Genomic DNA, 25,867 nt, shown 5'->3' on the forward strand with positions numbered 1-25,867 from the left:
GAGCGTTCTGTGGGATGTTTTAGTGTCTCCAGTCTACAGCAAAACTACGGAAGAGAATTAGAGGCATGCAGGAAAAAATATTTGAGAGGGGAAGATTATTTTTTTATTGTGCACTTCGAGAAAGAAGTCGAAATGTCGAGAAAAAAGTCAAAATGTCGAGATTAATGCTGAAATACAATTTCAAGAATAAAGTCAAAATTTCACCTTTATTAATCTCGACATTTTTAGCATTAATCTCGACATTTTGACTTTTTTCTCTCGACATTTCAACTTTTTTCTCGAAGTGCATAATGAAAAAAAAAATCTTCTTCCTCTAAAATATTATTTTATTTTTCTCCTGCCTGGCCCTAATACTCTTCTGCAATAGATGGTGTAAGAAGGCGATGTTTCAGGGGCAAAAAGGATTTAGTCAGATCATGAATTGCAGGTCTGGGTCCAGTGAAGGAACTGCAGTACTGGATCCAGACCCCAGTGGTCAGTGAAGGAACTGCAGTAGTTTGCAGTAGTTTTATGTGCACAAGTCATTTTCTAACTGTGATGCCCTGCAGGAAAATATATAGAATAAAATATATGGTTATACTGTCATAATGTACATACATGTACATGATTATATCTGTTTTTGCAGTGAATATTAACACATCTTGCAGTTTTAAACTACATTTTTAATAATACACATTGACCAACTTTCTACCATTTCTACCCCGTATCTGGCAATGTATCTTGTTGGATACATACATTTCAAAAGTTGCTAAATAACACTACAAACACAGTTAGAACATTTTTTCTTCATTAGCACATTATGACAACAGTCATAATTAGTTTTATGAATTTATATTATTGTTTTATTGAAAATAACTATGATTAATATGTAATTACGAACATCTGCATCTCAGAGTTGGATCATGAAACAGACTTTTGCTGCCGTTGCTGGTTGAATAAAATTAACCAGAATCCGTCAGAGTCTCTTTCTCTGATTTCCTCCTCCTGACTCAGACGTCTGACTCCAACCCCCCGACCAATCGGTGGCCTGTAGTGTGATGATGTCAGATACAGCCGACTCAGCCGCTTAGAACCTCGGCAGAATAGTTACAGAAAAGTATCTACTCGGTACGTTAGACCCCTAGTGGAAAAGAACCAAACCGAGGAGAGTTGAGTCGGGCTGAGTAGGTACTAGTGCAGGGGTCGGCAACCCAAAATGTTGAAAGAGCCATATTGGACCAAAAACACAAAACAAATATGTCTGGAGCCGCAAAAAATGAAGAGTCTTGTATAAGCCTTAGAATAAAGACAAATGGCGAAAGGTGAAATGTTGAGAAAAAAGTCGAAATGTTGAGAAAAAAGTCAAAACGTCGAGGAAATAGTCAAAATGTCGAGAAAAAAGTGGAAATGTCGAGATTAATGTTGAAGTACAATCTCGGGAAAAAAGTGGAAATGTTGAGAAAAAAGTTGAAATTTCGAGAAAAAAGTCAAAATTTCGAGAAAAAGTCCAAATGTTGAGATTAAAAAGGAAAACGAAAAAAGAAAGAGGAAAAAAAGGAAAAAAGAAGAAGAAAAAAAGAAAAAAAAGAGAAAAAAAGAGAAAAGAAAAAGAAAAAAAAGAAGAAGAAAAGGAAAAAAGGTCAAACATTTTTGAAAAAGCTCCAGGAGCCACTAGAGCGGCGCTAAAGAGCCGCATGCGGCTCTAGAGCCGCGGGTTGCCGACCCCTGTACTAGTGGAAAAGCGGCATTAGTTTGATTGGTTGATTGATGCATCCGCTCTACGTGGATCACATCAGAAGTGGAACCGGTCCTGGTTTCTGTCTGGTAATCATCATTGATTCCTCCCTGTGTGTTTGTGTGCAGGGTGACGGGGAGAAGTCCCCCCGCCAGCGGAGAGCCTCCAGCCCCGGCTCCAACAGCTCCCTGGGGGGCTACGGCCGCTGCACGCCGTCGCGCTCCCCCCAGAACTACAGCCGAGCAGGTACCAGCCTCACACATCATTCATGGTGGCTTTTCATTTTGGTGTCCACCCCAAGAATTTAAGTGGTCCCATCTGGCCACCCTAGGAAACATTTTTGGAGGCGCCCCTGGCCTTTCTCTGCTGCCGACAGGTGGAAGAAACCGTCCAAAGATGCTCTTTAGGGAGCCGACACTGTTTCCTGTCAGGAGGGGGCGTTCTTGTAGTTATGGAAATCAAACAAGTTTTAAAAGTTTTACGTGTAACGTTACCACCAGTACTCGAGTTGTAGAAAAACATCAGGGGGGATGGTGGATTTGATCATATGGGGACAGATAATTTGTGCTGATTACAAATAATATAATATATTACAAATAATAGCAGTGACCAAAACAGCTGCAGAAATACTGCAGGAATGACATAGCAGCAGTTAAATGCAGCCTTCTGTAAGCTTTAAATATCCACTGGGCTTACATCAAATACATCAAAACACAACAATAAAAAACACTTTTCTGAACTTATCAATATGACTCTGTCCTTCACAGGATAAGTAACATGGATCACTGCAAAAACTCTAAATCTTAACAAGAATATTTGTCTTATGTATTAAGTAGGAAGGAAGGGAGAAAAGAAGGAAGGAAGGAAGGAAGGAAGGAAGGAAGGAAGGAAGGAAGGAAGGAAGGAAGGAAGGAAGGAAGGAAGGAAGGAAGGAAGGAAGGGCGAAAAGAAGGAAAGAAGGGAAGAAGGGAGAAAAGAACAAAGGAAGGAGAGAGCAGGAGGAAGGAAGGAAGGATGGAAGGAAGGAAGGAAGGAAGGAAGGAAGGAAGGAAGGAAGGAAGGAAGGAAGGAAGGAAGGAAGGAAGGAAGGATGGAAGGAAGGAAGGAAGGAAGGAAGGAAGGAAGGAAGGAAGGAAGGAAGGAAGGAAGGAAGGAAGGAAGGAAGGAAGGAAGGAAGGAAGGAAGGAAGGAAGGAAGGAAGGAAGGAAGGAAGGAAGGAAGGAAGGAAGGAAGGAAGGAAGGAAGGAAGGAAGGAAGGAAGGAAGGAACAGGAGAATTAGGTCATTTTGACCCAAAGACAGTACAAAGGTTAAGACAGGAAAGTGACCTTAAGCTCTTACACTGCAAAAACTTGAAATCTTAACAAGAATATTTGTCTTATTTCTAGTTAAAATGTCTCATTTTAGTAAAAAAATCTCATTACACTTAAAACAAGACTCATCACTGGAAAAAACAACAATTTTTACCTGTTTCAAGTAGATTTTCACTTGAAATAAGTAGAAAAATCTGCCAGTGGAACAAGATTTTTTTGCTTGTAATGAGAAGATAAATCTTGTCCCACTGGCAGATTTTCCTATTTATTTCAAGTGAAAATTTACTTGAAACAGGTGAAAATTGTCAAATAAGTTATTTTTCTGGTGTAATTTTTCTGGTGATGACTCTAAATGTTGAAATAGCAGTAAAACCACATTCATTGATGAAATGACATAAGGGATGGAAAGGAGGGATGACAGTTTTACAGGGGGGATGATTTGGACCGTTTTTATTTCAGGGGGGGATGCCATCCCCCCCTCATCCCCCCTCACCCCCCTCATCTCCAGTACTGGTTACCACGCCTCCATTTCTCCTCCTAGCTCAGAGTTTTGAAAACATTGTTCCAGGTAAAGGAGACGTAGCGGTCCGTCAGTAACCCCGTTGTCCTGTGTGCTGTGATTGGATGTCCAGGACCACAGCTACTGCCCGGCAGTAGATACTTGCCCCCAAACTCCCCAGGCCGCGTAAAGCCGGCCCCCGCCCGGGCCACGGATCCGTCGTCTCTCCCGGTGTACTACTCCAGCGGGGCTGAAGGTGGGCCGGGCCAGTACTCCCCCACCCCACCAGGGGGCGGTGCAGGCCTGTCCCTGCAGCTGAACCCCACCACCCTGGCCATGCTGCAGCAGCACCGCTACATCCCGTACTTCAGAGGTATCCGGGCGTGCCTGACCCCCGCCAGACAACGGTGGGGGGGTTACTGGGATCCTTGCTGCTGTCAAGCCCCACACGGTTGAGAGGGAACGTACAAAATGCTCCCATTCGACTTTAAATCCCCATACAAATGTGGTCATGGTGTTCCCTGAGCAAGAAGAAGGAACCTTAAGGGCCAGTCCCAATCCCTACCCCTACATTTTGCGCGTTCCCGTGAGGGTAGTGGTGTCCCAATTCCTCTTTGCATGTAGGGGGAGTGGGGATAACGAGGGCTAGTGGGTATGAATCTAGCCCTTCAGAGCGAGGGATTTCAGATGCTGACTAGCTGACCGAGGGCTAGAGAAAATGTCCCAGAATGCTTTACGTCATCATTTGCAGACTGAATCAAACAAAAAAACATGGTGGACATTTATCATTTTTTAGAGAATAAAATCAATATTTTGAGTTAGTTTCTGCATAAAAATGCGTTTTGATTACATTTCTAGTGAGAAATATACAGACTGTCTCAGAAAATTAGAATATTGTGATGAAGTCCTTAATTTTCTGTAATGCAAAAATGTCATACATTCTGGATTAATTACAAATCAATTGAAATATTCTAAGCCTTTTATTATTTTAATATTGCTGATCATGGCAAAAAGAAAGAAAACTCAAATATCCTATCTCAAAAAATTTGAATATTCTGGGAATCTTAATCTTAAACTATAAACCATAATCAGCAATATTAAAATAATAAAAGGCTTGCAATATTTCAGTTGATTTGTAATGAATCCAGAATGTATGACATTTTTGTTTTTTTTAATTGCATTACAGAAAATAAAGAACTTTATCACAATATTCAAATTTTCTGAGACAGTCCTGTATTTTACTTTCATAATATTCACTCAGTGAATGTACATAATCACTCGCTTGCTCATTGTTGCAAAGTTTTTTCAGATCTCGCCAGAATAAAGGCTGGTTTATGGTTCCGTGTTACACCAACGCAGAGCCTACGGTGTATGTTACGCGGCGACGCGCGCCGTATGCCGTAGGCTCTGCGTCGATTTAACGCGGAACCATAAATCAGGCTTAATGTGAAGCTGCAACGTTTTCAACCTGATCTCACAAAAATCCGTGAAATCCCCAGGGCCGCTTACGTACCCGAACATAAACCACGCAGTGACGTAGCAAGTGGTGTCCCAATCCCTAGGGAGGATTACAAGGGCCCTACCCCTGTGGCTTCATTTTGAGGGTGAAGTGGTAGTGGGTAGGGTGAACATTGGGATTGGCCCTAAATTTTTAAAGATGGAATCCCTTTGAAAGGTGTAATTCTGCAGATGTGGAGACAGCAGCAACGTGCCAGTGCACCACCGAACTGACCTCACCTGGCATGGGTTGTGGTTGAGCACCGGATTAACCGGATTAACCGTGTGTTGGAAAGTGGTCCGCTGTGGGGTCTCTGGGTCACCCGGAGACTCGGGTCCTACAGGGAAGCAGAACCTTCCTGGTGTGTGCTGTTTGTTTGATCGCTCATGAAGCTTTATCTGCATCGACTCTTGAACTAAATCCTTGCAACTGCTAACACCGTTACGATATCACACATCTCCAAACTCAACATCACAAACCAGGGCTGTGAGCATCCCCTCGGATTCTGTAACTGTCAAGTCCAACCTCTTTTTCCCTCCAAACGACACAAGGACAACTCAATTCCAATTTACAACTCAAACTTTTATTTTTCTTTGATTGGTTGGTCATTTCATCACAATAGGTTGTAAACCTTTAAAGACAGAAACAAAAGTTAACGTCTTAAACATTTTTAAATTAATCAATCTTTTAAGCCTTTAAATTGAATAAAGAAAAATCTAATATCATGAATTTCTCACATTTTAAGCCTTTTAAACCTTTTAAATGGAATAAAGAGAAATCTTATTTCATGAACTTTCCACATTTTTAGTAAAGCTTTAACATTCAACAGAATTGTAACATTTTCACCTTTTTATCATCCCTCTGTATTCTATACTTTTAATTTTTCAAACTCAAAATGAAATGTTTTCTTACTGAAAAATGAAACATTATCTTAGTGCAAACTCATTCAACACCAAACCAATGAAGTCAATGCTGCAATGCTTTCATTGACCAATCTATACAGCAGTTAAACATAAACTTGACCATATTAAGCAGCATGAAAGCAAATAAAACATTTCACCGATCATTGGCGTCTTTGGACTGAATCCATGAGTGGACTTGGAGCTTCTTTTCTCTGAAGTTTGTTTGTTTGACTAAGGGTGCTTTCACCTCAGTCCCGTTTGGAGCAGTTGTTCCGAAACAGGGAGCGTTTCCCCCTAAAGATCGGTTCGTTTGGTTTATGTGAACACAGCAATCGCACTCGGATGCGGGACAAACCAAGCGAGCTGAGATCCTAGGAGAGGTGGTCTCGGCCCGATTCCATTCCAGACCTGGAGCGGTTCGTTTGCAGTGAGAACAGAATCCACACAGAAACACACAGAAACAAACTAGCCACACTCGCCTACGATGCTCCATAGTTGTTGTTTTTCCCGGGGTAAAGAAGAGGAAACTCTTTCCGCGTTCATTTCTGACCAATGAGTTAACAGTTGGTTCGCGCATGGTATTTGTTAACCCTTTTGCTGTCTCCGGGTCAGAATGACCTAATTCTCCTATCCTTTTTTCCTCCTGCTCTCTCCTTCCTTCTCCCTTCCTCTTTTTTCCCTTCCTTCCTTCCTTCTTCCCTTCCTCTTTTGTCCCTTCCGTCCTTCCTTCCTTCCTTCTTTATTTCCTTCCTTCCTTTCATCCTTTTCTTCCTTTCTTCCTTCTTTTTTCCCTTCCTTCCTTCCTTCTTCCTGCTCTCTCCTTCCTTCCTTCCTTCCTTCCTTCCTTCCTTCCTTCCTTCCTTCCTTCCTTCCTTCCTTCCTTCCTTCCTTCCTTCCTTCCTTCCTTCCGTCCGTCCGTCCGTCCGTCCGTCCTTCCTTCCTTCCTTCCTTCCTTCCTTCCTTCCTTCCTTCCTTCCTTCCTTCCTTCCTTCCTTCCTTCCTTCCTTCCTTCCTTCCTTCCTTCCTTCCTTCCTTCTTTCCTTCCTTCCTTCCTTCCTTCCTTCCTTCCTTTTTCCTTCCTTCCTTCCTTCCTTCCTTCCTTCCTTCCTTCCTTCCTTCCTTCCTTCCTTCTGTTTTCCCCTCCTTCTTTCTTTCTTTCCTCCTGCTCTCTCCTTCCTTCTTCCCTTCCTCTTTTCTCCCTTCCTTCTTCCCTTCCTTCCTTCCTTCCTTCCTTCCTTCCTTCCTTCCTTCCTTCCTTCCTTCCTTCCTTCCTTCCTTCCTTCCTTCCTTCCTTCCTTCATTCCTTCCTCCCTTCTTTCCTCCCTTCTTTCCTCCCTTCCTTCTTTTCTTCTGTCCTTCCTTCTTTCCTTCTTTTCATCTTCCTTCCTTCCTTCCCTCTTTCCTCCCTTCTTCTCTTCCTCCTTCCTTGACCCGAAGACAGCACAAGGGTTAACAGCTTTGAACCGTTACAGACGGTTGCCTTGTGAACACAAACGAAACAACTGTATCGATTTAGCCCCTGAATCGGAACAAAACAAATGGGCCACAGGTCTGAAAGCACCCTAACTGAGGTTCCCCCAGTCTTTCTCAGGCGCTCAAATCAGTGAGAATGACTGATCAGGTGACCAGCAGCCAGCTTGCTGCTACTGGTGCACTCTGGGAAGTGTAGTTGGGATCCATTCCTGAGATTCAGCTCAACAGTCTGTCCAAGCAGCTCCCCTCACTAAATCCCTTGCTGTCCTTCACCCCTCAGGGTTCAGACAGGACCCCCTACCTGATCCTAGACCTAGGACGTCCCTGCACCTGAGTTTACCTGCTCCCAACGGTAAAGACCACGGCGGTCCTCCTACACCCCCGTCTCTGTCTCCCCTCTCCTCAGTGGAATGCTCGGCAGGTTTTGTGATGTTGTTTGGTATCGTGGTGTTGTCCGGTTTCCCTGGGGTACGTTTCAGGACCACTCGGTTTTCTCCTCCTGCCTGCCCTGTTGACTTGTGCCTGTGGAAGTGGTTTTTGTGGTGCATGGTTTGACTGAATGTAGCTCTGTGACTTTGATGCACTTGGCATTTCCCTTCAGTTCCAGACGAGATGGGTTTCCTGTGTGTGTGTTTGTCTGTTCGGATCACTGACCCGGTCGTTTGCCTGCCTTTGACATCTAATCTCTTCTTTTGTTTTCCCTGAATGATCCCGAGTTTCTCGTCAGACCTCCTCCCCTCGGTGTTGAACTTGTCTTGTACTTGATAGAAATCTGGAAGGAAGTGGTTTTGTGTTTTGATTGAGTTTCTTGATCATTGCATTTGACAAAAGTGTATAATTCCAGATATGCACGTCATGTTAAAGGCTTGTTTATAAGCAAAGGTACTGTAGGCATTTAAGAATGGATTCACTAAAAGGCAAATAGATAAATGGAAATAAACTGGAGCCTAAGAAGAGATCTTGGAAGATTCATTGATACAACAAAAGGAGCCTTGAAGCATCTTGAAGAAAGTTCCTCACAGATGGGTTCTTCAGCAGTTCCAGTTGTTCACTGAAATAAAATGTCCCTCCTTCTCCAGAGAGTTCATCCTATCTATGGAAGGAGTATTAGGGCCAGGCAAGAGAAAAAAAAATTGAGAGTGGAAGATTTTTTTTTTATTGTGCACTTTTTTTGTCGAAATTTTGAGAATAAAGTCGAAACTTCGGGAATAAAGTTGAAATACATTTCCACTTTTTTCAAAGATGAAATTTCGAGAAAAAAGTCCAAATGTCGAGATTAATGTTGAAATACAATTTCAAGAAAAAAGTCGAAATTTCGTGAATAAAGTCGTAATTTCGCCTTTTTTCTCAACATTTCGACATTTCGACTTTTTTCTCGAAATTATACTTCAACATTAATCTCAACTTTTTTCTCAACATTTCGACTTTTTTCTTAAAATTTTGACTTTATTCATGAAAGTTTGACTTTTTTCTCAACATTTTGACTTTATTCACGAAATTTTTACTTTTTTCTCAACATTTCGACTTTTTTCTTGACATTTCGACTTTTTTGCTCAATAAAACATTTTTCTCCTGCCTGGCCCTAATACTCTTCCGTATCCTATCAGACCAAAACCTCCCCAGAAACTCAGACCTTGCTCTCTTTTCCTGGCCATATAAGAGATACTGTATGATGTCTTCCGAGAGTCCCGGGTCTTCCCTTGGGCCTCTCACCAGGGGGATCATTTATTCAGGCACTGCAGAACAGGCCCAATAGCAGACCCAGAAGCAGCCCCCTGTTGCCAAAGAGGTCTGGTTGGCCAACTTGACAATGGAGGTGTTAGGCTCAAGGGAAAGAGGGCGGACCCAAATGCAGGACAACACGAGCAAGGTTCAGGTATAACAAAGTTTATTAACAAAAAGCTCTCCACAGGAGGGGAGGAAGGCAAGCAAAATCACAGACCGTAAAAATGCGTCTGGAAAGTCCAACAAAAGGTGCAGACCGGAGGGAAACTCACGGCTGGAAAAAGTAATCCAAAAGGACCTAAGAAGGGAAGGTCCACGAACGGGAAACTAGGGAAGTCGAGGAAAACGGGCAGAGTACGGGGCTCTGAGCTGGAGAGAATCATCTAACACTGCAGCTTTTGGGAGGCAGGCTTAAGAGCAGACTGGGTGACGAGGCTGAATGGTTGTCAGGCTTTGGGGCCCTCTGGCGGAGGAAGGGTGTGCCAAACCCTAACAGGAGACGCTGAGCATTTGGACTCAACCCTGCCCCCCTACGCATGTCATTGAAGCTGTAATTCCTCCGTCCTCTGACCCCTTGTGGACACTGTCGTGGTCCATCATGGTGTTACATGTGGACAAGCTGTGACCTGCACAGAAATCCGTCAAGAGCACAACCCCCGAAAATCACAGATGTGCTCCAGAGTTTGACTGGATTAAGTTCCAGTTCAAAGCGACTTTATTAGTACCCGTAGGTAGATTTGTTTTGCAGTAGCTGGAAGAAGGCATCTCACACATAATCTTTACAGACATTAATTTGACACGGGACAAATACAGAGAACAGGTTTACGACAGCACAAGACAGACATGGCAGGTTCTCACAAGCTCACTGTACAGGATAAAAGTAGATATTGCCCACAAGGCAAAGAACAATGAATAGAGGTAGAACCAAGGTCAGGGTTTCTAATAGGTAGAAATAAATAAGTTAAAAGCAGGATAGACCTCAGCAATGAATAAAATGCGTTAGGATTTGTTTAAAAGAGAGACAGCAGCAGGGACAAAGCTGTTCCTATAGGTCCTGGTTCTGGGGACTATGGATCTGCGTCCTGATGGCAGTAGCTGGAACTCACTCGCTAAGGGATGGGAGGCATCATTGAGATAGAGCTGGAGCCGCTGCAACTGCTTGGCGTCCAGCGACTCCAGGCCCAGCTGTGTTTCCCCAAACAGCCGACCATTTAATGATCTGGTTGAGTGAGCTCCTATTTTTTAGGGGCAGGTTTCCCAACCATGATGCTAGTGAAAAAGTTAAAACAGATTCAATAAAAGCATGATAAAGAAGTGTCACCATGGTCCTATCAATGTGGAAACGGGACAACTTCCTCGGACAGAACAGCCGCTGGTGTCCCTTCCTGGTCACAGCTTTGTAGTTCTCCTTAAAGTTTAGGGTAGAGCCAATGATTGTCCCCAGATATTTATAGGACTGCACTTGTTCAAGGACTTGTCCCTTAATCCTAACCGGTTCAGGTGTTTTTGCATTCTTCCTGAAATCAATTGCCATGTCTTTGGTCTTTGTTAGATTGAGCTGTAAGTATGATAGGTTGTGTCTGGAGTTGAAGATGAAAGAGACCCAGGGGGTGATGCTGAACTCAATATGTCATGCGTTCACATGGGGAGAGGGTGGAACGGGGTGACGAAGACATGCTTTCTTCTAATAATCTTTCCAGATGAACGTTCCTGCATCTCCTCCCTCAGCCTCCTGCTCCAGATGTTTGTGCAGAGGTTCAGACGTGCACTAGCAGTCCCCTGGCCTGGACGTGGGCCTGTGTGTGGTTGTGTGCAGGAGGTGGCTTGCACGGCACGGCTGTGCGTGTGGATGATCTCATGCGCTTGCATCCAGATTGCTACTGATGAGTCCTCTCTCTCCGAGGAGAGGAAAGTGTGCGTTCAATTAGAGGAGCGTTAACACACTTGCAGACACGCTCGCCGCCGTGCTCCGTTTCCTCCTCGGAGCTCTGGATGCAGGGTGTTTATTATCCTTGGCTTTGAGGGTGTCAGTGATTCCATCACCCAGCCGGCGTGTGACGAGGCGCGCTGGGGTGGATTCTGGATATTCCCCACGCAACTCGTGTGCGCAGTCAGCAAAAACCCACATCTGTTACACCCTAAAACTTGGCAAAACATAAAAACCCTGATTGCAGAAAAAAGTTGGTGATTTACAAATCCCACAAAGCCATTTTTCATTCACAGTAGAACACGTGAAGGATATTGAATGTTTAAAACGGAGGAAATGTCGTTTTCCTTTCATGGCAGCACAACCAAATCAGAAAGGTTGGGGTGGGGTTGGTGTTTACCACCGTGCACCATCTCAGTTTGGCCCCGGATGCTTCCACAGTGAACCCATGCGTGTGTAATGGAAGTAGTATGTAGCATTACCATTAATGTTGAGTGTTAAGTTGAGGGGGGGGGGCAGATGATTATTACAAATAGGAGTCAGTCAGTGCCTTTACATACACACAATAGCAGTTACATGCTGTAACAATGCACCTTCCGGCAATAATCATGTCTGCCTCACTCTGCTGCACCTCTCACTTTTTTGCATAATTGTATATATGTTATTTTATTCAGAGCCGTCATTTTTTCTACCTCATACTGCTGCACCTTCAGTTCTTTCATTGTATATAGTTCAATAAGTGCCACATTTGTTTATTTACTGTTTGATATTTTTTAAATCTAAAGAGCGAAATTACCGGAGTCAAATTCCTTGTTGGACAATGTTCGATCCTGGTCAATAAAGACGATTCTGATTCTGAGGTTTGCAAAGCTGCGTCTGAACAAACCGTTGGACTTCTGGGACGATGTTCATAAATCACACCATCGTGTTTGGAGGGCACGGTAGTGGAGGGGTGATGGTCTGGGCCGCGGGGTTACCCGTGAAGTCCTGGGAAACTCCTGCAGCACAGATCCTAGCTGTGTGTACACCCTATTTAAGACTAACAGACACTTAATGACACGTTGCCCAGTTTACCGAGTCCGCCGGATCTCCTGAGTCCCCTAAGTCTCCCGAGTCCAGACGGAGACAGTGCATGGCTGGGTTATCAGATCACTGGCAGGGTTAGACCTTAACTAGTTAGCTTCATACTTGAGCTTTATCAAACGCTCACCATAACACTACCTTTTCTTTTGCTCCCCACATCCTTTGTTTCCTCCACCCCCCCTTCCCCTTCTGCCTTCCATTTCCGATGTCCCCCGCTTCCGTCTCCCCCTGGAGGTAGTGAAAGTGGTCGCAGCACCCCCAGCTTATCCACCTACTCCGATGGCAAATCCCCCTCCTCCACGTCTACGTACGTGGCTGCTCCTCGCCACTTCCACATACCAGGTAGGCCATGAACGCCCCGCTCTGCTCACAGCGCCGCTCAGCATTTTCTTCGCACCTTTATAACTTTCTCTTGCCTCGGTGGTGGCCGTAGCTGTCGAGGTGAAATCCAAGGTAAGCTGTGAGATCACCACCAAACCAGAGGAATCGAGCCTCAGCACCAAACCCAGCTCCCTATGTTTGGACTGAAGCTCTGGACCGGGGTTACGAGGGTAGAAGCTCGGCGTCTGGAGGTCCAACGTTACGGACCCGTCGAAAACTAAACTAAACTTTGTGGCAGCTTGGCGCTCGGACCCGGGCGCCTGAGAGCCAAGCGCAGGGCCGGGACGTGTAACGCAGCAGCCACTCCCATCCAGATGTCACCACTTTAACTTAAATGCCATCTGGACCGAGATAGACAATGTCACCTTGATTCATAGCAGTCTGTCCAGGATGGACGTCTGTTTGTCCCAACTAGGGATGGGAATTGATAAGACTTTTACTATTCCAATTCCATTTTTGATTCTGCTTAACTTTTCGGTTCTTTATCAATTCCCTTATATATTCTCATTTGGAAAAAGGGTTAGGTTTACGTAATGTGTGCGCAAATGTTTTTGCATGTTGGTAGTATTTCCTCCCTTTGACGAAATATCCACTTGGCAAGTATTGTAAGTTCACCTTTTTTTTACTGAAATGTAACCAGACTTTCAAGGGTTTGTATCGCTTGGGCGCCATGTTTACTATTGACTGCTACGCAACGTAAACTTTGCAACGTAAACTACGCAACGTGTGTGATGACGTTATTAGTGCCCACTGGAATCGAAAAGGGAATCATTTGCAAGATTTGCAAACGATTCCAATGAATTGAAGCACTGGGTACCGGTTCTGAACAAGAACCGGTTCTCGATTCCCATCCCTAGTCCAAACATGTTGTTGTCATTGACAAACTCATCGTCAGTCGTGCGGAGGAGGGACCAGATCTGCTCCCATGGTGCTCGTACGTTAAGTGGAAGAACCAGTTAACGACGATCCACTTAACCGCTTCGGTAACCCTTTCTTTTACAGTCCAGTTTCACTTTAACTAATGGGTAAATATCAGGTAATTATTTCTGTACTTAATGAGGAAGTACCAGGTAGTATTATGGAAACAACACACGCTTTCTTTTACAGTCCAGTTTCACTTTAATTACTGAGTAAAAGCCAGGTAAACATTTCTGTACTTATTGGGTAAATACATAGGAAATAGAATTAATGGGCAAGTAACTACAAGGTAAGTACCTGCCAATTGCCAGGTAAAACATGGTAACTATCAGGTTAATTACAAGGTCAATAGAGTCATTTACACCCTCGGGGGTGCCTGCACCAATCCATTGATAATACATAAATCAATAATGAATGGGTAAATACCCGGTAGTTATCCATGAAATGTATAGTAAATACAAGTTAACTACATGGTCATTGAAGTGTAATTAGCTGGTAACTACCTCAAATATAGGTTATAATTTCCTGGTAGTTTTCTGAAAAATACTTAGTAATTACCTGGTACTTACTTAGAAATAATTCATGTAATTTCAGAGTAATTACATGGTAAATTGACTGGTAGTTACCAATATTAACCTAGTAAATACCTGTAATTTTCCTCATAGTTCCCATCTAATGTCTTTGTAATTACCTAGTAATGTTTAGTTTAAACAACCAGGTATTTACCTGGTAGTTACCATGCAATTACCTTGTAAATAGAATGTTCAACAAGGTAATTACAGTGTAATTACCTTGGTATTACCTGGTTATTACTGCACTGTAAAATAAAGGGTTACCATGGCTTCATCGTCATTGTCCTGGCTTTTACCCGAGCGTTGTTTCAGATGCTGACAGGCCCTGAAACAAGTCGGGGAAAAGACACCCGAGCTGTTTTATTGGGAGTCATGTGTCTGCCGTGGCTGCACGTGCAACGGTCGTCAGATGCTTCTGACGAGGATGACGTCACCCCAAGACACGTTAACCAAGCGTAATCCTTCAGCTCTGTGAATCAGGAGTCTTCATGTTGTGTTTGTGAAGGATTATTAATTGAGGTCATTGACTTGTTCTGCATCCAATAACCTGCCGTTCCCCTTGAGCAAACGGGTCCCTTTTGAACATGTTTGCATGAAAACCATTAAAAAAGCGGATGTTTCTGATGTGCGGTAACGACAGTGACCCCCGTCTCACGTTGATGCGAGCTGCAACGTTTGCTTCCTCAGATGATCTCATCCTTTGATAACAGTTAACTCATGCTTCTTTTTCCATTTGTTTCTCTTTCTTTCTCTCCCCCCTGTCCATGCTGGCTTCTTCCATCTCCCTTCTCCTGCTCTGTTCCCATCTTCAGAGACTACGGTCAAAGATAATATCTATAGAAAACCCCCCATCTACAGACAGCATGGTACAGTCTATGTCCTGTTTAACGCTTCCTTCTCTGGTCTGGTCTCTGCACGATGTGTCGCACGTCACGTCCCGGTGTCCTGGTGTCCCTGGTGTCCCGGTGTCCCTGTCTCACGGTCTCCCAGTCAGTTTCCTGTTTTTCCCCACTTGTCCACTTGCACTCGTCCAGTAGACTCTATAGATCTCCACTCACAGAGCTGGTGACGGAGCATCGCATGCATGATAAAAAGCGCAGAGTTTCCAGAGCAGTTGTCCTCCAATGACATGAACTTATGGCGCTTTTCCACTAGTACCTACTTAACTCGACTAGACTCTGCTCCACTCGGTTTGGTTCTTTTCCACTAGGGGTCTAACGTGCCGTTTCTTTATCTACTCTGCCGAGGTTCTAAGCGGCTGAGTTGGCTGTATCTGATGTCATCACAATAGTGGGAAAGCACCATATGTGGCCGTTGGCCCCAGATACGCTCATCGATCGGGGGGGGGCGCAGGCAGGTGGAAGCAGCAACAGGATGACCGGGGGTGGGGGGGTGGGGTGTGGGGGCGGGACCGCAGGCCAGCACGCAGCTCCCGAAGCTCCGGCCTGCAAACATGCACAAAAGAGAAAAAAGGGGGGGCCGGCACAAGAAACTACAGGAACGATGGACAAAAATGATAGCTATGAGATACTTATATTAAATAAAAATGGAATGGAAAAGAGACGAAGGGAAGAGGAGAGGAGAAGAAGGGTGAGAGGCACCGCCCAGCGGATCATGTCGGTGCCCCCCTGCAGCATAAGCCTATAGCAGCATATCTACCACGAAGCTATGTTTGTGACTAACTATTATAGTCTTGTTCTTTAGCTGCAACTATGACTACTGACTCTAACACACTAGAGTTTACAATAACTAGAGATTTACCAACACCAGCTAGAGGTTTACTAAACACCAACTATAGGCTTTACTAAACAGAAAGGTTTTAAGTTTAGTTTTAAAGGTGGAGGTGGTGTCAGCCTCCTTAACCCAGATTGGAAGTTGGTTCCATAGTAATGGTGCCTGATAGCAGAACGCCCGCCCTCCAAATCTACATTTAGATACTCTAGGAACTACAAGTAAACCTGCACTCCGAGAACGGAGAGGTCTGCCAGGAACATAAGGCACTATCAGGTCTTGCAAATAATGCAGAGCTAAGCCGTTTTGGGCTTTATATGCAAGTAATAAAATTTTAAATTGGATTCTGAATTTTACAGGTAGCCTCACTCACAACCTGTCTGATTCAGGGCCCAGGGTCGTTCAACTTTGGGCAGTAAATTTAGATGTCATCTTCACTTGGAGCAAAAACAAGGGGTGCCTTGGTCACAACGGACGTTGGGCGCTACCGTCGAGGCACCACATCTGCTTCTTCCCCTTTAAGGAACGTCGTTCCCAGGATCAGAACAGCGGTGGCGTTCCCGTAGACGTGGGAGCGAGGCTGCTAGGATACGGGATGTCTGCCGGCTCCAGTCATGCATGCCTGCGCTGGCGTCACCAGCTCAGCTGTGGGTTCATGGTGAAGCTGTCCCTGTGGTCGTGAACGTGGATGGTGGTGGTTGGTGTTTGTGCCGTGTCAGTCACCGTGTCCTCATCCGTGTGTCTGCATCACAGCGTCCCGCAGTCGTAGTTCCCCCCCTGGTTCCTACGTGAGAGCGCTGCGTTTGCACACGGCCAAGGCACCTGGGATGCATGAGATCTGGAGTCTCGGGGGGTTCTGTCACACACGGGAGAGAGGGGGACGGTGAATCAGAGGAGCTGCTCCTCCAGCAGACACAAGGATCAGCTACACCTGTGGGAGTTTGGTTTAGGGTCTAGAAAGACCTTCTACCTGACTGACAGCCCTCGGGACCAACCTAGGGTTGCCTAACGTCCCTTGAAAAACCGAATCGTCCCGTATTTATAAACTAAAGTACACGTCCCGTATTGAGCTGAAAAGGGATGCACTTTGTCCCGTTTTACTGTGAGAGTCAAGAAATAGTCATAAAATGCCAATGGAAAATGGCATTGAGCTGTTGAGTTCACAAGTTATTTGTTTCTGTTTTTCCCCGTAACTCAGTCGGGGACTGATAAAGCATCGGTTCCGGTAGCAGAGCTGAAGATCGCATCCGTGTGGATACAGTCGTATAACTTCCCATCTTTATTTATTTCCTTGCAAAACTCATCGATCCGAACCAGCAAAGCATTCGTTTGTTGGGGATCAGGTGCTGATGTCGGCACCGCAGGTGAAGACAACCAGTCAGAAAAGCTTGGGGACGTTTAATGGAATCAGACCCTGAAATCACCGTAACGTGAGGCCAAAATATCTGCCCCAGCTTCGCCGTAACTTCACCAAACTCCCACAGGGCGCCGTGTAGCTCTCATGCGACCATGTGAACGGCGATGTGGCTGGTGTGTTCTCTCCATGCCGTGCATGTGTCGTTCCGTGGAGGTGATGATTACATCTCTGGAGTAACTGGTGCAGAGCCATGTGATCCAGCACATTAACCTGTAACATTTGACTGTTTTGCAGCTTCTAGAACATCCTGGCAGGATGGGGAGGATGGCAAGGTGAGTCTGTGTAGGCTGTTCATGTCCTAGTCACTTTCTTTAACTTTGCCAATACCGTATTTTCCGCATTATAAGGCGCACCTTCAATGAATGACGTATTTTAAAACTTTTTCCATATATAAGGCACACCGCGTTATAAGGCGCTACAGTAGAAGCCGGGGTTATGTTATGCATCCATTAGACCAAGGGTCGGCAACCCGTACTAAATAAATCCAGGTCATTCCAGGGTGTATACTACCCTGTTGGGCCTGCAACTGGGGCTGGGGAGCTAAAACCCTTAAAAAGAACTGTTATGCAGCTTCTTGCGTGTGCTGGCTGTAACTGTAACTCTGTAACTCCAGTGTAGTTCATTCTGCTGGAGTGAGGAGACCCATCCAATATGGCGGCGACGCTTGATTACGTTCCAGCATGTCATGAGGCGTCTACGTATATATGTCTATGGTTGCAAGACCTGTTGCGGCTCAATATTGATCCATATATAAGGCGCACCGGATTATAAGGCGCACAGTTTTTTTTTTAATGCTTTTAGGTGCGCCTTATAGTGCGGAAAATACGGTACTTGAACATCCACTCGCTAATTCGCTAACTCCCGCATTGTCCTCACCCATCACCTCTGTCCATCTTCCTGTCCTCTGTTTCTTCCTTCCTCCCTCCCCTTCCGCCTGCAGAGGACGACCTGGATGATCTTGAAGGGTGAGGTTGACGGTCCGATGGTTCCGGACGACCTGGACCCGCGCAAATCCACCTGCAGTCTGCCCACGGACATTTCCCAGCCCAGTAAGAAGCCCTTCTTTCCAGCTCCGTCAGGTTTTTTGTGGGTCCTGAAGCGTAAAGCGGGCCTAACTGTGTGTGCATCTCCGTAGATTTCCCCTACAATAAGTCTGCGTCTTTACCTGGTTACGGAAGAAACGGCATCTACAAGGTAAGCCCCCAAACTGTCCTTGGCTTTGTTGAATGTAGATACGTGGTGTAGCTGAAATAATCTGAGATCTTGGGCAGATCAGCCAGAGACGCTCCTGAGTTAACGTGAGAGAAGAGGCCGGTCCAAAAGGACTTTAACTGGTGAGGGGAAGTCGTCCTCTCTGGTTTCATCGTTTCACCTAGATAATAATAATGATAATAATGCATTTTATTTATAACGTACAGAAGCTATTGCGTTCACTTGAGAAAAAAAAAATCTGTTTTTCTGAATTAACAAGTTAATTATCTCAGAATTCCGAGAAAAATTTTAATGAAAAAAAAAATAATCCACTCCACTTAAATACTTTTCTGAGATAATTATCTTGTTAATTCAGAAAAACAGAGCAGATTTTTTTTTTTTCATTAAAACTTTTCTCGGAATTCTGAGATAATTAACTTGTTAATTCAGAAAAACAGAGCAGATTTTTTTTTTTTATTAATCAAACAAAATAAACAAAAACCAAAAAATAAATAAAAATGGAAAAAAAAATTATTTATATACATAAATTAAATTAAACTAAGGAGGGGGCAGAAAATAATTACAACGGTGTCACCAGTTCCACTGCACTACAGACCAACCTATCAAAAAAGTTCACCAGCAGGGTAGGAAAAGAGAAGGGCATCATTGGTCTTAATATGCTCTAGTACTGGGTTCCATATCCTGGAGAACTTCAGAACATTGCCAGATAGTTAAAGTCTCAGTCTTTCAACATGTAAAACACTTATGAGTTCCCTCAACCAAGCCTCAAACTTGGAGGCTGAATCACATTTCCACAGTTTTAGGATACATCTCTGTCTTTTTGGTTTGGAGCAGGTTTTGATTTCCAGAGCGGAGGGAGTGGGTGGCGGTTGGGGGTGTGGACCGGCTTTGTCTAGCAGTGATGCAGGCGTCCCGAGCCGCCACAGGAGATTTCTGACGCTTTCAGTTTGAATCCAGCATAAGGCTTTGAAAGCAATGCCAGACAGTAGGGCTGTTCGATTTTGCCCAAAAATAAAATCTCGATTTTTTTCTCCCAAAATCCGATTTTCGATTACGATTACGATTACGATTATTTTGTGAATTGAATTTTGAATTGACAAAAGGCAAAGAAATGATTTCAAATATGCTGTTTTTTTATTGAACATTTGCCCCATTGGGCTTTAAGTGCAAACTTTGCTCTTATTAAACCAAAAATGAATGAATAAAGTGCAAAACTCTGTAAAATAAGTTGAAAAATAAAATAAAAAAATATAATAAAATATAAAGTTTTATCTCTGAAAAAAAAAATCAGCAAATCAGCACTTGCAAACATACAGTAAGTTATATTTCCAATTAAATAAAACAAGACATTTTCTAATTAAACTAAACTGGGTCTTTGCATGCTAAATAATAATGCAACCCATGAAGGAGGTAGAGGTGTGTAATGTCAGTCATTACATTTGCTATTCACATTTGCAAGTTTTTTGCAAGGAACACGAGCTGGTCTACCGGTGGCATGTTAGTATATCACCATGGCTCCAACGCCCCCTCCTACACTAAAGAGCCTCTCCGATGGGGCACTTGTCGCACGTATTGAGAGGTATTTCCATCAATCATTAATATGGTATCAATCATTAATATGTGTGCAGACAAGGTAAAAAAAAAAAAAAAAAAAGTGAAAAATCGATTTTACGATTTTCACGTTTTAACATCGTTCTAATTACATAATCGCGATTACGATTTAAAATCGATTAATTGAACAGCCCTACCAGACAGAGACGTTTGGGGATTTTATCAGGTTGAAGGTTCTAGAGATTTCAGCTTTCAGTTCAGTGCAATCTCCACTTTTCCCAGCTGGTGTCAGCATCTCCCCAACGTCCTGGATGGTGGCGTTGGAGGGATGGTGGCAGCTTCATTGATCAGCAGTTCACCCTCTCCTCACTTACCAACACAGGAAACCTAAGACTATCATTTAAGAGCGTGTAAATGTTTTCATCCATCGTAAAAGTCAACCTCCCTGAGTTTCTCCCCTTCAGATGATGCGATCAAATTACACAAGTCAGTCAATATCTTCCGCTCCACCGAGGAAGGCCTCAGTATTTAGTCTATCAGAGCCTGGTGTGATGTGCGGCTCTCCCTCCATGTTTGTTGATGAACTGAGGACAAGAAAACAAAGCTGAACGCAGGAGGAAATGAAAGCTCATGAACCACACTGGAATCACGGCGCGCTGCAGATTAAAACTGTTTCTTCACTTGCTGACATTATTACATGGTGCTGTTGACGTGGTGGATTCAGGATTCAAGTTTATTTGTGTAGCACAATTAAACAGTAAATGACAAATAAAATGAAATAAAATGATAAGAAAAGAGGTAAAAAATATAAAAAGCACAAGTTGTTAAAAAGTAAGGGTAGTACACTGCAAAAACTCAAAATCTTAACAAGAATTTGTGTCTTATTTCTATTTAAAATGTCTCATTTTTAGTCAAAAAAATCTCATTACACTTAAAACAAGACTCATCACTGGAAAAACAACAATTTTCACCTGTTTCAAGTAGATTTTCACTTAAAATAAGTAGAAATCTGCCATTGGAACAAGATTGTTTTGCTTATAATGAGGAGATAAATCTTGTCCCACTGGCAGATTTTTCTACTTATTTCAAGTGAAAATTTACTTGAAAAAGGTGAAAATTGTCAAATAAGTTATTTTTCTGGTGATACTCTTGTTTTTAAAGTTATTGTCTGCAATGTTTGAGAGCTAGCAAGATTTGAAAGTGGCACCTCCTCTAAGCCCCGCCCCCTCCTCCCCCTCCCGTCAGCGCTCCGTCCAAAGCCACGCCCCCACAAACTTTGGGGAACGCGCATTTGCAGGAGTCGAGTTTTCCAGGAAATTTTGGACAGCACATTTTCAACAAAACTACCCCATGTCTCATTCACCTGTAAGTGAGGCCGGTTTTAGGGGGGGGGGGCAGGGGTGAGCTGTGCCCACCCAAACGTGCATCCTGCCCACCGGCGTCTCCATGCCGGCGAGAGTGGAGAGCGGGTGGCGGTGCGCTGCAGGCTCTATGCGTAGGCGTAGGCGTAGGCGTAGGCCGTAGCCTACGCCGTAGCCTACGCCGTAGCCTACGCCGTAGCCTACGCCGTAGCCTACGCCGTAGCCTACGCCGTAGCCTACGCCGTAGCCTACGCCGTAGCCGTGGCTCTAGAGCGTGGCTCTAGAGCGTGGTGCAGCCTGGTGCAGCGCACCGCAACCCGCTCTCCACTCTCCACTCTCGCCGGGATGGAGACGCCTCCATCCCCACGGACCCCCATACTGCTTCCGAGCCGGAGCTGCTGGGGCTCTTCATTGCGGCTGCACGTGTCCCCGCGGGGTGCTGCTGGGCGGAGAGTCCTGCAGCAGCAGCCCGGACCGACGGCTCTGCTCCCCGCTCTCACACACAGCGGGACCGAGCCGCTCTGGAAATAACTACATAATAACTACATACTGGGGTCCGTGGCAGAGGGGAGGGAGGGGGGTTACACTGGGACACTGTGAGCCCAGGAGGACCCGTGGGATGTGGACATGGGGGGCTGGAAGCGAGTGCGCGCATGGGACAGAGGGGGGCGTGGGCGGCATGAAGGCATTTGATTGGTTCTTTCCCCCCTGCCAAGCCTCTGGTCCTGGACCAATCCGTTTCATTCGGACCGAATGAAACGGATTGGTTAGAGTTTTTACAGGATTAAAGCTTTCAGAGAGGTCGGATGTTTTTCTTTCCTTTTTCTGAACACATTATTCACATTATTCACTGGCTACTCTCAGGATGGAAGGACCATTTCACCCAGGATAACAATAAATGTTTTTGAATAGGATTGCAAACTATACCTTTAAGTGTAATGGGATTTTTTGACTAAAAATTAGACATTTTAACCCTTGTACTGTCTTTGGGTCAAAATGACCTAATTCTCCTGTTCCTTCTTTCCTCCTGCTCTTTCTTTCCTTCCTTCCTTCCTTCCTTCCTTCCTTCCTTCCTTCCTTCCTTCCTTCCTTCCTTCCTTCCTTCCTTCCTTCCTTCCTTCCTTCCTTCCTTCCTTCCTCCTGCTCTTTCCTTCCTTCCTCCCTCCCTCCCTTCCTTCCTTCCTTCCTTCCTTCCTTCCTTCCTTCCTTCCTTCCTTCCTTCCTTCCTTCCTTCCTCCTGCTCTTTCCTTCCTTCCTCCCTCCCTCCCTTCCTTCCTTCCTTCCTTCCTTCCTTCCTTCCTTCCTTCCTTCCTCCTGCTCTTTCCTTCCTTCCTCCCTCCCTCCCTTCCTTCCTTCCTTCCTTCGTTCCTTACTCCCTTCTTTTCTCCCTTCCTTCTTTTTGCCCTTCCTTCCTTCCTCCCTCCCTCTCTCCCTCCCTCCCTTCCTTCCTTCCTTCCTCCCTTCCTTCCTTCCTTCCTTCCTTACTCCCTTCTTTTCTCCCTTCCTTCTTTCCTTCTTTTCTCCCTTTCATCTTTTCTCCCTTCCTTTTCTCCCATCCTCCATTCCTTCTTTTCACCATGCCTTTCAACTTTTTTTCCTTTCTTCCTTCTTTCCTTCTTTTCTTCCTTCTTTCCTCCCTTCTTCCCTTCCTCCTTCCTTGACCCAAAGACAGCACAAGGGTTAACTAGAAATAAGACCAATATTCCTGGTAAGATTTGGAGTTTTTGCAGTGTATCCAAACAAAGTTGCATCAGAGGAATATGTCATTTCCACCCCCGCCGGTCTTTGAGGAATGTGAACAAATCAAGGGCAGAGGTATAAAGCGCGGCCTCTGAGACGATCCCCGACGTTGACAGAGACCAGCAGCGTTTGTTCTTGGCAGCGAAACACAGAACATGTGAACAACGTTCTGACAGCGTGTGTGTAATGTGTGTGTTCCTGCAGGCGGCTGATATGGTGGAGGACGACGTGGACCCAGACTCCCAGAGCTGGGGAGGCATGAGAGGTGAGAGGCGTTTTATCTGCAGCTTTACCTCCTTTTTGATACGTTTTTAACCCTGGTACTGTCTTTGGGTCAAAATGACCTCATTGTCCTGTTCCTTCTTTCCTCCTGCTCTCTCCTTCCTTCTCCCTTCCTCTTTTCTCCCTTCCTTCCTTCTTTACTCCTTTCCTTCTTTCTATTCTCCCTTCCTTCCTTCTTTTTTCCCTTCCTTCCTTCTTTCCTCCCTTCCTTCCTTCCTCTTTTCTCCCCTCCTTCCTTCTTTTCTCCCCTCGTACATGCTTTACTTGTTTTCTCATTTCCTCCCTTCCTTCGTTCTTTTTTCCCTTCCTTCCTTCTTTCCTCCCTTATTTCCTTCCTTCTTTTTCCCTTCCTTCCTTCTTTCCTCTCTTCTTTCCTTCCTTCCTTCTTTTCTCCCTTCCTTTCTTCTTTCCTCCCTTCCTTCCTTTTTTCCAGCCTTCCTTCCTTCATTCCTTCCTACTTTTCTCCCTTCCTTCTTTTCTTTCTTCCTTCCTTCCTTCTTTTCTCTCTTCCTTCCTTTTTTCCCTTCCTTCCTTCTTTTCTTCCTTCCTTTTTCCCTTCCTTCCTTCTTTTCTCCCTTCCTTCCTTCCTTCCTTCCTTCCTTCCTTCCTTCCTTCCTTCCTTCCTTCCTTCCTTCCTTCCTTCTTTTCTTCCTCCCTTCTTCCCTTCCTCCTTCCTTGACCCAAAGACAGCACAAGGGTTAAAAAAAGAAGCCATTACTAAATATAGTACGGTACATGCAGTTCAAGCCGCGTCTCCAGCTCTTTGTTCAAGGAGAATTGAACCTTCTGTAACTCTGTTTTATTGATGGATTATTGATATTTACCTCCACTTTTGTCTGCCTGAAAGTGTCTGGGCAGAAAAAGCTCAAATCTGTGCAGAGACCAAACCTGGGTAATAGTATGGAATAGTATAGTAGGCTATATGTTACGTAAAACAGAGCCCTGGAGTTCCACAGGGCTCGATTCTTGTCACTCTCAAATACAAGTTAAACCCAAAGTGCTCTCTCCTCACCGTGGCTTCCAAGGACTCCCAGATTATTGTGGAATATGCTCAGTTTAAAACTCAGTTTTATGGCACTTTTCCACTAGTACCTACTCGGCTCGCCTCGACTCGGCCAAGTTTCTTTTCCATAACAAATAAGCATCTAGAGAAGTAGGAGGTTGGAGCGAAGCTGCTGTGACCAACCTGATCTCACAAAAATCCGTGAAATGCCCACGACCTCTCACCACTATTTTCCGTGGCACCAACACGGAAATGGTATAATTCCGTGTGAGCACCACGGATATTGTACTATGCGAAGTCAATGGGATCCGTTGTCGTGATATATACACGGATTATTACATTATTATTATGTATATATTATTCTTTATTATAGTGGCTAAATTCTGAGTTTTTGATGCGCAAGTTACTGTTTGTTACCGTCAGTTTGTAAAAGCATGTTTTTAACGCTGTTTTAACAGTGTTTTAATGGTGTTTTTATGATTTTTAACAGTATTTTGACGGCGAGTATTAAACTGTGTTTTCTAGTATTTAACGTAAATTCGAGTATTTAACCATGTTGTTTGCTGTCGCCATGACGACGGATGTGGCGTAAGTGATGTGCTTAATAAAACTCAAATATCCTATCTCAAAAAATTAGAATATTCTGGGAATCTTAATCTTAAACTGTAAACCATAATCAGCAATATTAAAATAATAAAAGGCTTGCAATATTTCCTGTAGTGTGATGATGTCAGATACAGCCGACTCAGCAGCTTAGAACCTCGGCAGAATAGTTACAGAAAAGTATCTACTCGGCACGATAGACCTCTAGTGGAAAAGAAGCAAACCAAGGAGAGTTGAGTCGGGCTGAGTAGGTACTAGTGGAAATGCGCCTTTACACTGCAAGATGAAGGAAACTTTTCTCACACTGGTGTCCCGACATATTGTGAGGTTAAGTTGCAGGTCTGCTGTTGCCAAAGCTTCCATGTTCCGTCCCTCACAACGTGTATCAGGGATCGTATCATTGTAGCTTGACGGGAGGATCTAAGGTCTGGTAATAATCTCCGATTCCGTTCCGTTGGGCTGCGAGCTGGCATGTGGAGCCCCGCTGCTCTGGCTGCAGATCACTTACTGGAGGTACCGGTGCAGAGGAGTGATGTCATCCCTCCAGCTGCAGGATTATCACGCCGTGTTTACTAGTGCATGTGTGTACAGTCCCGGCCGTACGGGGCAAGGAGCGGCTCGACGGGATTCCAACCCCATAACCCCATCATTGTGTGTGTGTTTCTTGTTTTTCTTACCCCACGAAGACATGTTTTGGAGTAATCACTGACCTTGTTAGGACCAACAATCCCTGTGGAGACCAAAGCCCAGTAATATGAGGAAGAAGGTCATTTGGGGGTTGGGGCCGGGATGTGAGTGGAGATCAGGTTAAGTTAGGGTTGGGATCTGTACAAAACAAATGGAAGAAGTGCAAAGACAATGTCCCAACAAGAATACAACTTATGTGTGTTGTTTTTATTAGGGCCCGAGCACTTACAGTGGCCCTATTGTATCTGTAGGAAGTTTTCCTTATTCTTTATTCTT

General features: G+C 44.6%; 1 protein-coding gene across 10 annotated transcripts in view; it reads left to right on the forward strand.

The window, feature by feature from the left end:
• The window catches only part of ablim2 (actin binding LIM protein family, member 2), a 153,648-nt gene that overhangs the window by 121,056 nt on the left and 6,725 nt on the right, over positions 1–25,867 (forward strand). For 2 of the 10 annotated variants that reach the window (XM_061709472.1, XM_061709474.1), the window contains 9 exons: positions 1,843–1,960; positions 3,659–3,898; positions 7,679–7,750; positions 12,368–12,475; positions 14,817–14,870; positions 17,387–17,424; positions 18,093–18,201; positions 18,288–18,346; positions 23,221–23,534. In XM_061709472.1, the coding sequence (XP_061565456.1) occupies positions 1,843–1,960; positions 3,659–3,898; positions 7,679–7,750; positions 12,368–12,475; positions 14,817–14,870; positions 17,387–17,424; positions 18,093–18,201; positions 18,288–18,346; positions 23,221–23,331 (909 nt within the window). In that variant the 3' untranslated portion in view covers positions 23,332–23,534. Of the gene's footprint in view, positions 1–1,842; positions 1,961–3,658; positions 3,899–7,678; positions 7,751–12,367; positions 12,476–14,816; positions 14,871–17,386; positions 17,425–18,092; positions 18,202–18,287; positions 18,347–23,220; positions 23,536–25,867 lie in introns of those variants that run through there. The other 8 variants (XM_061709470.1, XM_061709479.1, XM_061709469.1 and 5 more) reach the window with 8 other exon arrangements.

This window comes from Cololabis saira, chromosome 20, assembly GCF_033807715.1.
Source record: "Cololabis saira isolate AMF1-May2022 chromosome 20, fColSai1.1, whole genome shotgun sequence".
Lineage (NCBI taxonomy): Eukaryota > Metazoa > Chordata > Actinopteri > Beloniformes > Belonidae > Cololabis > Cololabis saira.